Here is a 13,605-nt window from a genome sequence, read left to right on the forward strand (position 1 = left end):
AGCCATGCATGGCTGCTCGATCAAATAGGTTCCATCTTTTAAATATTTAGGTGTGTTCATAGATGGCGATCTAAGTTGGTGCACACATGTGACAAATGTATGTGCAAAGGTTCAACAGCATCTCTATTTTCTTAGATGTCTTTGATTGTGTGGTGTTTCTAAAATGATAATGCTGATCTTTTATAGGGCAACTGTCAAGTCTATTTAGATATGGCATCACTGGATGGTTTGGGAATCTCACTGTTAAATTAAAAACTCAAATTCAAAGTCTGGTGAAGATGGCAAGCAAGATTATCAACACTCCGGATCCATCTTCTCCACAACTTCTGCTGGAGCAGGCTACCATCAGGTGAACTCAGAACATCCTGTCTGATGGGTCACATGTGCTCGCATCAGAATATGTTCTTATGAACTCTGGAAGAAGGTTCAGGGTCCCTCTTTGCAAATACAATCATCTGAAACATTCATTTGTACCTCTCTCTACTAACTTGATAAATGGCAGACTAGTGGGGCCTGGACAGAGCAACAGGAGGTCCAGACAATGACCAAGGGTAGCATGTAGAGGATGTATTGGAGATGTACTGCTGATCTGACATTTGTGGCTATATGTATTTTTTTTTACTTAGTTTTTTATTTATTCATGATTACTGTCCTTTTGGATGAGCTTTTTATTGTTGTACTGCAGTTTTTTGCCCCTGCTTCCAGGATAAATTTCTCCTATGGGAGACTAATAAATTATCTATCTATCTATCTATCTATCTATCTATCTATCTATCTATCTATCTATCCAAAAGCTTTTTCTGTTACAAGTGCAGCAAAGAAAATGAACGTGATTAAAGTTGATATTTACATGAAGCAACACCTACAAAGCTAGGCAAGGTCTGTTTAGGCAAAGACGAGGAAAAAGAGGGGAGGGTGCAAAGGGTGGATGAGGTGGGGGAGGTTCGCTGTACTCTCCAACATCAACACAGATGGAAATCATTTGTGTTTCTACAAGCATGAGGACTTGTACACATTCTGTTTGAGCAGGCATGCTGCAGAGCATTGATTGCCCCGTAGGACCCAACTGATGGTGTGACTAGACACTGGCTAGAAGCAACTAAGCTAAAACAATCAACAATCAACAATGAGCTAAAACAATCAACATAACTACTTAAATGTATTGGTCAGCATCTTTTTTTAAGGCCTCTACGCTTTTTTGGAGAGAAGAATTTAAAAATAATGTCGGGACCGTGGGTTGTTTTGGGGTTTTGATTTATTGGTTTCTAGTTTCATTATTATTTTGTGTTCCTGATTTAATCAAATCACTTTGATTAAATCAGCCTTGTTTCTGTTTTTCCTTAGTTCAGTTCTTAATGATTCTACTTTAATGATGTTCATTTCTTATCTGTGTCTAGTCATTCTTCGTTACTTACAGATTAGTTTTCTTGGTTCCCCTGTTGTGTACACCCTGTGCCATTTTCTCTCTTTATCTCCTCACACCCACAACCCATTAGCTAATCAGTCCAGGTATATTGTTCCAGCATTCATTCTCTCAGTATTTAAACTAGGAGTTCACCGACTGCAGTTTTCTGGCTGATTGCCAATTACCGATCTTTAATAAGAGTGATCCGATTATTTCGATTTTGTCTGACACCAATCTTTTTTGCCTGAAATGTCGGTAAATGTAGAAAGAAAGTTGTTGAGTTAGCAATAATGGGGTTAACTACTGTTAACTGAAAATGTGCAGATATGAGCCAGTGGGCCAGTCTGTCAGCCAAACTTCTTTTACAAGATAGCAGAAGAGGACAATGGCTGATTTCTAGACTTTTGCTGGTGTAGACAAGATTGGGGGATGAGCTCGGCTTTACATGCAAGTATCGGGTGATTATCAAAATCAAGGAAATTGGAGTGGCGAAATTGGCTGGTCGATGAATCGGTGCACCCCTAATTTAAACCCCTCTGCTGCCCTCACTCCTTGCTGGTTAATCCCATTATTTCCCTGTTAAGTCACATTTTTTGTCTGTGTGGCCCTGCTGTCTTTTTACCCTGGATTCTTGTTTTGTTCAGCTCTGGCTCCCTGTGTTCCCTGAGTTTTTTGTAAGTTTGTTTTTTTATAATTTTTGTCATTAATTACTAAAATCTACTCGATGTCTCAGCCTATCAGAGTAAATAGGGTGAATATCCATTCCAGGCTTTTACCCTGCCAATGACTGAAGCATGATTTGTCCAGTTGTGGACACGTAGCATACAAAAAGCTTAATAACACTTTCTATAACCTGGGATGGGAGGAGACAGAAGGGAGAGGAGGGCTGTTCTATCTCTGCCAGGGCAGCTTATGCAAGACTGTGTGTGGAAACATGAGGGTGGCTCATTTCAAAGCAGAAGACTGAACTGGCAGGGAGAGGATTTCCATTCAACAGTATTTAGGGGAACTATTTTTCCATGAACTTATTCTTGTGCACTCTGCACATGTGTGAAATTACCTTAAACACACAGTGACAGACAGGGAAATTTTGGGGTATTCCACTTCCAGACTTTAGTCTAACACCAAATTAATGTTAGATGTTTATTCACCACAATCAGTATGTTAAAGGAACAAATATCATAGATGGCTTAATATGTGGTTTCTTTGTCTTTCCTTTTTTACATTTGAAAAGAAAATCACAACCAGATCAGATTTGCTTCAGTTGCCCCTGGACAGAATAATACCTTCACATCCGGACATACAGTCACCAGAGGAGACTGAACTCTGTTTCTAATTACAATCTGCCATATATGTCTGTCAGTCAGCATACAGTCATGTATGCTCCTTATGTTGTCACTCACTGCCATGATTATGCATAAATTGATGTCAGACAGGAAAACATGCCAAAGGATTTACACAGGAATATGAAAGACAGCACACATGGCTCCAAGGCATAGCAGCATAGTTAAATCTGTCACCATGCTCATGAAGTATCAACAGAACAGTTCATATGAGGATTTGAGGTAGATGGAGTACTAACTGCTATCCCAGGAAAGTGAAACAAGCTATCAAATCAAAGCTGAGATTTATGGTTTTCTGTATCAAATTCAATGTTTTCACAAATAGTATCTCAGTTAACTTTCTCCAAGAATCTCGATTTTCTTGTATGATAAGATGGATCCTTGTGTTTCTTTCAAACTGCAAGCACCGAGAAAAGGCAAAAACTATTTCCAGCAGAAAGTTTTCATTTCTAGAGATTTTTCTGGACCAGTAAAGCTGGTCCATTATAGAAACAACCTTTAAATATGTTTAAGCTTGACAAGAAGTTGTATTCATCAATCAAGCACAACATTATGACCACCTGCGTAATAGTGTGTTGTTCCTATTTTGCCGTCAAAACAGTGATGATTATTCGAGGCATGGACTCTTAACAGAATCTATTGGCACTACCACAGAAATTAACATCTACCATCTGCTTTTGGGGGCTCAACCAATCCGTAAAAGAAAATGAATAGCGCTTCTGGATAGGTTGCATCTCAAACTCCAGCAAATAGCTTGCCAAATAGCATTGAGTCTAGGTATTTCAGCTTTGCAAGCTGCATGTTCTGAAATCCCTTACAAGAAAAAAAGATTTGTGAATAGATTAAATTTCTATGAATAATTTCCACAGAAAAATGTGAATAAGTGACTGCATAACTGATCCACAAATAGGTGTAGTTCATGAGAAGACATAAATATGGTCTTAAAACAAGGTAACTACTTCAAAGTCACTCACCAATTTGAACTAAGCGATAAACTAGACTGGACAGCTCATCAAGCTGATGACATATACAAGTGAATAAAAATTATTAGAAATGTAATTGAAAGATTTAAAGATGCCCGCTAAAAGAAGCATGTAAAAAGCAAACGATATACCCAGTGTTCTGTTTTTCTATGCTACCAGTAAATCCACCCTACCTTGTGGTAATGCACACATCGGTGCTACGTCACATACTGCTTACTCAGCAGATTTCTTATAAATATGTCCTACATGTGGAAGTTTAATTTCATGTGTTTTATTTCATTGCAGATTACACTAAGCTTTATTTAATTTATTTTATACCTGGCTTTCATTAAGCTGCTGTATTACTTCATGTTTTTAGTTTACATGACAGGCAGCTTGTAAATAGTATGTGAGACTGAAGCTGTGTAGTGGTGTAATGTTAGTGTATATTAATCATATCCTATCATTTCAGGTACACAGTGACCTGCACAGTTCAGTGGACACATTGTGGCTGCGCTGCAATTAATAAAGTCTGTCATACAACATGTTTTGCGGTGATCTGTATTTGTCTGTGTTTAATTTAATTCCAATAAAAACATGTTTCCCCTGTCTGATATCATTTTATTCTTACAAACACCTTTGTATTTAAAATATTTTTTTAAAAGGTAAGATATTCTAATAAAAGGATTAGTGCATACATCTAAAGCTTTTCATTTTAAACGGGTAGGATATTCAGATGAAGGAAGTGATCTTGTGGTTTCATCATGTACATAAATTGTTCCAATACTAAGCTAAGCATAACTCCTAAGTTTCCACTTCAGTCCCGTCACTCAAATAATGTTAGTCAATATATTTAACATATAGTTTTCTATTTGTAAACATCATGGTAGAAGTTTTGGATGCTTAGCACTGATAGACTTAGCTACCTATCCGTGCTGTGGTAGGAAAATCTGATGAGGTAGCACTGATAGTCAGAACACTGGAACTGACCCCTAAGGAACTCACAGGTTAGGACAGTTAGTTCTGTTTGATTTACAACAACAATGATTATTTTTTTAATGAATAGTAGCTACTTTGCTATATATCATAATATCTATGCATCCCATATATTACTACAAGTTTACAAAACTGAGCTGTTTGGTTTTGCCCAAACAGCTTTCTCTCCATCCATGAAGAAAAAAACAAACAAATTCTGCCACTTCACTGTCAACATACAGAGATGTTCACAAGTATCTAGAAATCTAAAATAAACCTGTGCTTGTGTGTTCTGGCAGTTTGGAAAGCCTCATTAACGTTTGTTCAACTTAATTCAGAGCAACAAAAACTAACTTTCATGGTTTTAGTGTTGCCAGTTACCCTGGCAACACTAAAACCATGAAAGTTAGTTTTCACTAAACAAAATGGCAGAGTTTACTGGTCAACCAGTTTACTGGAAATGCATCCAGTAAGTCATTCTAACAAAGCACATACTGGAAATGAAAAACAAAGCAAAAGCTACATGTGAAATTTAGGCCCTGTTCACACAGAGAAAAACATAATAAATTTTTGTAAACTATTGAGAAAAAATGTACATCCACACAACACAACACAGCACTGTAGGAATTACTGTAGAAGATAAGCTGGGCCAATCTATGGTGCTGTAACATGACCAGAAAATGAGGCAAAAAAAAAAAAAAACACCAACAAGCGACACCATGTTTGCCATTTGTGATAGTGAGGAGCATGCAGGACAGAGAGAAAAAGATGCAGCATGAAACCAGCATTTGCAATTTATCCACCATGGGACCTAGTTTCAACAATAATTGTTTCAGGTTTTCCAAAGCATCGGATTGATGCATAATTGACAAGAAATCTTCGCAGATACACTTATAATTGTTTCTGTGTGGATGGGATCTTAGCCTGTGTTCACACTGCAGCCTGAAGTGACCCAATTCTGATTGTGTTTGACGTAATGCGACCTGTATCTGATCCTTTTGACAGTCTGAACAGCACAGCTCGGACTCTTTTCGAATGTGGCCCAGGCCACTCGGGTATCCGATATGTATCCGATTCAAATGTAACCTAACGTCCAGGTTGCATTCGTCTGACCTGAATGTCATAGATATTCAACAAATGTCCCTATTCTGCGCCCTGATAGGCCCAAACAGGAATAAAAACAACAATCATGACGGACCATAATGAGGATTAAGTTGCTATTATGCTGCTCCGGTCAGACAACATCTTCAAAATCATAAGCTAAGCTCCACCGTTAGCAACCATGTTTACTTCCGCAAACACTGGGCACTTTTTTTTTTTGTGGCGGTTGACAGAACACTGAAAACGCTGATGTTATTGCGCCCTCTACTGCACAAGTGGGACACTTTCAGGTTGTTTGCCCGTTCACACTGGAAAACACATACAGGGGTGGCATATATTTGGAAGTATGAACGGCCCTGGCAAAAAAAAATCTGATTTGACAAACAATCGGAAATAAGTCACTTCAGGCTGCAGTGTGAATGCAGTGTCAAACCTGAAGGATGTGAAACTTACCAGCCATGGCTGAGGAATCTCTGGCAGGGGCATCTGAGGTGGGGCTGGCAAACCACTGTGGATCTCAGATTTAAATGAAGGTTCTGCAAAAATCAAAGAGCTCACATTAGCACTAGTAATGACAGGAATAACAGGGACAACTGTAAAATGATCAACTCCAACTGGGTAAGGAGAATCTTCCCACATGAAAAGTTTGAGATAAGATGAAGACTCTTCATTTCACCTTTGTCTGAAAGCACACGTTGCAGGATGTTGGAGAGGTGGACCTTCTTCTCTCGGACTCCAGCACTCAGATATTCTCTGTCCAGCAGGTCCAGGAACAGGCGAAGCTCGGTCACTAGCTCCTCCATTGCTACAAGACAAACACAACATGAGGTTTCTTTTAAAATTACTCATTTTGCATCATACACAACATTAAAGACAAAGCAGTTGAAAAGAAAAAATGAATAAAATCTTTCTGTGACACTACAGGCTGATGGTTTCACCAAAACCAAGTGGTACATTTTCAGACCATACATTTTGGTGGGTTTGTTGTAGCATTCTAAAAACCTCTTATCAAATCTTCCAGGGTTATCTTGTAATTAGCTCCATTTCCCTCAAATCTGACAAGCTTCTCTGTCCCTTCAGAAGAAAAATGTCGCACAACATAATGCAGCCTCTACCATGTATCCCATTGTGGCAAATTTCAACCAGGACTTTAAGTCCTTTTGAACTGCAAACCATTAGCACTTCTTACATTAACCCGGTTCCATCCCACTTCCAAGAACCCTGAAAGCCACGGTTCCAATCGGGCCGGCCAGACAGGGTTGGTTTGAAGTCAGCCATTGATTGACTCATTGGCTAAAGGGGGGCAGGACAGAGATGAGTCGTTTTCCAGATCTTCTCAGTCAGAAGAGCGCAAGGAAAGTGAGAGAGGGAAGACATGCAGCAAAGATCATCAGGCTGGAATTGAACCTGTGACGGCCGCGTCGAGGACTAAAGTCTCCTCGTGTGGGTTGTCCTCTACCCTTACACCACCGCAGCTTCTGTGTCCCTGGTGAGGCTTCTGTCAAGATGTCAGATGTAGGATATGAACACAGCACTGAACTTAATTGTTTCAAATACACTTTTGAGAGAGCACTTTAAGAAGCGTACTCTAAGAATACTCTTTTTAGAGAATACTCTAAATATTTGTTGAGAGAACACTCTAAAATGGTGTATTTAAAACAATTAAGTTCAATGATGTATGTATCCTACATCTGACGTCGTGATGAAAGCTTCACCAGGGACAGATCCTGTACTGACCGTGGTGCTGTGGTGGTGCAGGGGTAGAGCACAACAAATATAAGGAGACCTTAGTCCTCAATGTGGCCGTCACAGGTTCAATTCCAGCCTGATGGTGTTTGCTGCATTGTCTTCCCCCTCTTAATTATTAAGTTAAACCAACTTAACAAATTAAGTTGGATGAACTATTTTCTTTTTCAGTGTACAGGATCTTTGAAAAACTAAAACATGTTAAAGCATACGTTTAAAATAATTAAAATTCTAGTTGTATTTTAAGTACAATGTGAGTGATTTTGGATATTTTAGTTTATCCAACTCATGTAGAGTGAGTTGGAGAGACCTTTCAACCACAAATTCCGAGTAACTTACTAAAAGTGAGTGTTGATAGCAATTTGAAGAAAACTGATTTAAGTCAACTTACTATCTTCAATTAAATACCATTGTTGGAGCCTATTGAGAATTAGCAGCTGCTGTAGTTGATCTGATTGTTTGGTGAAGGAGTGAGGAGTGAAACAGTTTTTCTACCACACAATTAACGTTTATATTTAAATTTTTGTATGAAGTCAACTCGGAGAATATTTGTTATTTTGTAAGTAAAGAAAATACTCTCTTTGAAACCAGAAAACTCTCCGTGAGTGCTTTTTATTTTGAGTGAGTCAAAAACCTCCTCCTAAAAAACTACTCTGGCATTTTTGTTGTTTGGACATTATTATGATGCAAGAGTAGCCACAATAAACATGTTTGTTTTTACAGTGTAAATTAAATCTGTGTTTACTTTAGATCCCCTGTCAGTGTTTCTCACTATTTTAAGAATTCAAAAAACTAATTTATGTCAATATGTATTAATATGTAAACACAGACAGCGGAAACAGACTTACAACTACGGTAGAGGCTAACATCTACCATGTTCCGTATCTCTGCTCTTGGGGGTACAGCCTGCCAGAAATCAAAGAAAATGAATGTCACACCTGGATTGGCTGCTTTGCAAATGCCAGCCAATGTTGTGTCAAGTAAAATGATGCCTAGGTACCATTTTCCTAAGATTCCGAAGATTCTGTGGTGATCTGTGTTTTCTGTATAATTACTTTGAGGTTTTTCTGTGTTTATTTAGTGCTGTTCCTCTGTGTCTCTGTGCCATCCTGTCCTGATTGTTCCCAAGTGTGTCTCAATCCCTGATTACCCTCCCTGTGTATTTAAACCCACCTGTTGTCTTCGTCTCTTGTCGGGTCCTCGTTGTGTGTAATGCCAGTTGCTTCTGTTTCTCTGTGCTGCCTGAGGTTCTGGATTTTTGTTCATTATTAAATCACCATTTATCTATGTCAACCTGGGCCTACCTGTGTTACTCCTCAACACCCTCACACAAATCATGACAAATTCATTTTCTTTTAAATATTTTAGATACTCAGTACAAAAAAATCTGCTAAAAGGTGAGTTTTCCACAAATAATTTGCCGTGATGATGGTATAAATCCATGATCTAGGAATAGGCGAGAGTTCATTATACTGAGGAGTCTATTGCCAACACACTGACCACATCCTGTGGCTGTAAAGTCAAAGCCTGAATCATGAGCCCTCCACCACCATGCTTCACAGTCAATGTATTTGTACGCTTTCTATGCAGCTTCTCAATATTGCTTAAGCACATATGTGCAAGGTAATAAGTACAAATGGACAAGATTTTATAGGTTGTTATGTACCCCTCTTGTTAGTGATGTTAGTAACCAACCTGGTAAAGCTTATGGAGTACGGAGAAGCTTTGAGGCAGATACATTTTCCTTGAGGAATTTTAATAATTGAGGAACTCGAATCACTCGAGGAATCGTTTCAACCCTAATATTTAGCAACATTTCAGACAAAAAAAATTCATATCAACCAAAATCAAAATCGATAGGTCAGGCTTTTTAAAGATCAGTAACCAGGGATCGGCCAGAAAACTGCAATTGGTGCAGCCCTATACAGATATTCATGACATTTTTTGATTAAATAAATTTCTCTTAAGCATTACTCCAATAGCTGAAAATTTAATTTATTTCCCCTGAGAATGTGGACCGGTACTGGACTGATTCTGAGCCTTCAAATGATTTTAACAGAAGTTTCACATAACTTAGAAGTTGATGTAAAAATAATGTTTGTTTTAGCCACAAAATGATTCTGCTCAGCAGCAAACAACATATGCCCAACTACAGCATAGAGCAGCTCATCAATGTAGCCTGATGTAAAAACATTTTGCTAGAGTTGACAATTTCAAACATTGAGAAGTTTTAATTATTATCAAACACACTGCTTTGAAGCCAAAAATACCTCAGAAATATACAGAGCCAACCATGAGAATCAACTCATTTAAAGTTTAAACTCAGTTTCACACAAAGTCCCTAGCATAAATGTTTGGCTGTTGAATTTGGTATGGTCAAGCTAATTTTCTATAAGCAGCTTAATAAATATTTTACATTACATTAAAACAAACCTTTATCTTGGCTTTTTTCTATTTTTCCTCTTTTCTCCCTCCCTGAAGGATAAGTCAGACATTGTTTTGCTAACTTAATTAACTTCTGACCGGAGCTTTGGACGTTTGGATGCTCTGCACATTGCACAGCAGCTCAAATTACCGGCAAAGCATGCGGTATCTTCCCGACTACCAGGGGCCCCCGAAGAGCAGTTTTTTTTTTCTTTTTATCCATAAAATAATGATTTCTACATATATTAGCAAATATATATTATTGTAAAAACAAATCACTTCATGGTGAAATTGTGTGTTTTTGATATTATAATGACATAGAAATTATTACAAAAAAATAAAAATCAGCTCCACTGAGGGGACCCCTTAATGACCCTGGGGCCCTAAGCGACTGCTTAGTTTGCTTATGCCTTGGGCCGGCCCTTTTCCTGCGGTTCACAGAGTTGCGCAACCAGAGCGCAACTCTGGTGGGGTTTAAACTCTTACCTTGATGAGGAGTTCGCCAAAGAAAATTAATTCCACACAAGTGGTTGATGTAAATATCCATACAGGTCAGCCTGTGTCCAGTTTGAAAGTAGGCACACAATCCGCGCTGAGGTAAACTTCATCAAGCAGTGACAGCGCACAAGGCAACGTACAGAGGCGCCAGCTGTGTTATTGGTCTGCGCACTGACAGCTTTAATTGCATGAACTATAAACCCATCTATAGTTTACAGTTCATCCAGACCACTGTGTACAATATAGATGTACGTAAAGTGAAGGAAATGCTTCACTTTACCTCCTAGGTTTAGGAATAGGAATAAATCTATTCCTAAACCTAGGAATAGGAATAGGCTAAGATAGGTTTATTCCTTAACCTATCTTTTAGGAATAAATCTTACCCACCAGTGAAATGCTCAGAGCAACAAATTGGCTTGCAATCCGTCTAAAATAAATAAATAAATAAATAAATAAATAAATACATAATACGCGTTTTTTTTTCATTTATTATTATTATTTTTTTCCTAATAACATAACATAATAACATAAACAAGCAACGCTTAGCCTGGCAGGGGGCTAGTAGAGAATGTTGAGCTGCCAGGCTTATAATACACTGGGGAAAACCCTGGATTACTTGGCCAGTAATCTAGTCCTAGAGTCCCGAAAGAAAGTCATAACAATTGTACGACACATCTTTACAACATTTGGAAAGCAATTCTTCTGATTGAGACCAAGAGAGCTAATGAGCCGGTCAAGGGTAAGAACAGGTTGGCAGATCATGCAGTCAACTCAGGAATATAATTCATCCTGCACCACTTTGACCACCCAGGATAGTACACCAGTGGAACACCAGGAGTTCCCCAATGTCACAGGGTCATTCTTCACCTGTCAATGGATCACCAGCTTCCTGACTGACTGATACTATTGAAAGCAGCAGCTGAGGCTGGGGAGCATCTTCTCTCACACAAACCCCATCAGCACTAGTGTTCCTTTGTGTTCTGTTTTCTCCCAACTTCAAGTCTCTCTGTAGACAAATGGCTGCACCTCATCAGAAAGGTCTGTGAAACTCCTGAAGTTTGCAGATGACACCACTGTCATTGGTCTGATCCAGGATAGTGATGAGCCTGCTGGTCCACTAGAAGGGTCAGCACCACCTGGAAGCTCAGTGTGCTGAAGACGGTAGAGATAATGGTGGACTTCAAGAGAACCAACACTGCCTCCCCTCACTGACCATATAAGACTGTCTATACTGCCAACCAGGAACTAAGCTTGGTTGAGAGGCAACTCAAGGAGCACAGGAGCTGCTGGTGAGCCATTGTTCAGTTTGTCCTGTGTTCGTCCATCACTATTTGGTTTTACTCATCCACAAAACAGGACAGGTCCAAACTACAACAAACAATCCAGTCTGCAAAGAGGATTATTAGGGTTGGCCTTGCCTCTAGCCATGACCTGTACAGATCAAGGGTCAAGAAAGGGCAGCTAACATCTCTGCAGATCCCTCACATCATGCACCCAAACTGTTTAGACGTTTATCTTCTGGTGGGGCTATGCACAACTACTTGCAAAAAAACAGCTAACAGGAAGTCTCACTAGTGAACACAATGAATACCTTACAATCTTAGTGGTCAAATAATCTACTGTAAAACACAAAAGACAACCTTTAAGAGCTTGATATATGTATATGTATATCTTTTGTTGTTTTTCCTCTGAAATGTATATACATAAAGACCATACATTGTGAGCACCTGAAACACAAGTCAAATTCCTTGTTTGTACACAAAATACTGGCTAATAAAGTTAATGCTGATGTTGCATGCACCCGGGTCATGTTCACAATATACTGTTTTTGCCACGCAGAGAAATGTCAAGCAGTCTTTACTGCTCCGTTTACTGCCTCACATAGCTTCTTTCAACCTGAGCAATACTCCAAATGGGTGGTTGGAATGCTACACTGATATGTGTGCGTGTATGACTGTGTATCATTAACAAAAAGTTAGCTCTTTACAGACGACTATGAAAAACAAAGTGGCATGCAATGGGGCTACCCTCAAACAAGGCCTGGGGCAAATACAAGAAAATTCTGCTAGCAAAAAAAATTAAAAAGGAAAAATAATATCCATCAGCTTCTTCCTTTCAATGCAATTCATTTAAGCTTTTTGCAACAATTCCTGTACTTTAATTCCTTCCCTTTTTCACTGTAACCTACACTGAGAAAAATGAATATGTGGCGAAGTAAATTTAACCTAAATTTGTGAAATCAACAATGAAAATTTAAATTAGTGTCTTTACACAAATATATTTAGTATTGAGGTCAAAAATATTTGTTCAAGAAACAAGCCATTGCATTCATTTTTCAGAAAATAAATTGTTTAACTAGCAAGAACCTATTTTTTTTAAGTTCATCCATGCAACAAAAAACATCTTGATTTTACTGTGTTTCAGTCAGTATTTCAAAACATCAAATACTACCCATAAGCTATCAGAGTTCCCAAGCACCAACATACCAGCAAATATTTGAAGTACACTGATAAAAATATTCTGCCAGCATGTGTGTCATGCTCTGATCTCTGATGACACACCGATATGTGTGCATGTGTGTCTGTGTATCATTTTTTAAATGTAAGTAGGTTAACAAAATAATGCTATTGTTGATTAAAAAAAAATCCTTAAGGAGCAAAATATTTTTATCAGTGTAAGATGGACCTTTATCATTGCCTTACAGCAGAAACATCCTCTAAAAGTAAGCCTTAAAGATATTTCCAAGTATCCTTCTCCATCTGGATTCATTTAAAGTGTCAACACCATGCCCGCTTCAGGAACATCAAAAATATATTCCAAACACAGCAATTATGCCCCTTTTCCACCGGCTCTACTCGGCCGGCTCGGCTCGGCTCACTTTAAATGCGTTTCCACCAGCCCTTTTCAACGGGGCTGGCCCTGCTTTTTAGGGTCCTGCTTCAGAGCAGGGCCAGCCGGGCCGTCCCTGGTTTGGTAGGTGACGCAAGCTTCGCTGCTGTTCACTGATTGGCTGAGGGCGTGAACAAGACGGAGCAGCGGAGAGAGAAGAAAAATGAAGGCGCAACGTTTGAAACTCGCTGCAACACGGAAGTGATGGAAGATACAAACAAGCCGTTAACTAAAAAAAGATGCCGGCTTTTTTCTTTGCTTC

At 38.8% G+C, this 13,605-nt stretch overlaps 1 protein-coding gene across 6 annotated transcripts in view; it reads right to left on the reverse strand.

Moving 5' to 3' along the window:
• The window catches only part of afap1 (actin filament associated protein 1), a 104,285-nt gene that overhangs the window by 12,715 nt on the left and 77,965 nt on the right, over window positions 1-13,605 (reverse strand). For 4 of the 6 annotated variants that reach the window (XM_016680920.1, XM_016680924.1, XM_016680921.1 and 1 more), the window contains 2 exons: window positions 6,463-6,591; window positions 6,240-6,322 (listed from right to left, as the gene is read on the reverse strand). In XM_016680920.1, coding sequence (XP_016536406.1) covers window positions 6,240-6,322; window positions 6,463-6,591 — 212 coding nt within the window. The other 2 variants (XM_016680922.1, XM_016680923.1) reach the window with 2 other exon arrangements.

The sequence above is a fragment of the Poecilia formosa genome, unplaced genomic scaffold (genome assembly GCF_000485575.1).
Source record: "Poecilia formosa unplaced genomic scaffold, Poecilia_formosa-5.1.2 Scaffold262, whole genome shotgun sequence".
NCBI lineage: Eukaryota > Metazoa > Chordata > Actinopteri > Cyprinodontiformes > Poeciliidae > Poecilia > Poecilia formosa.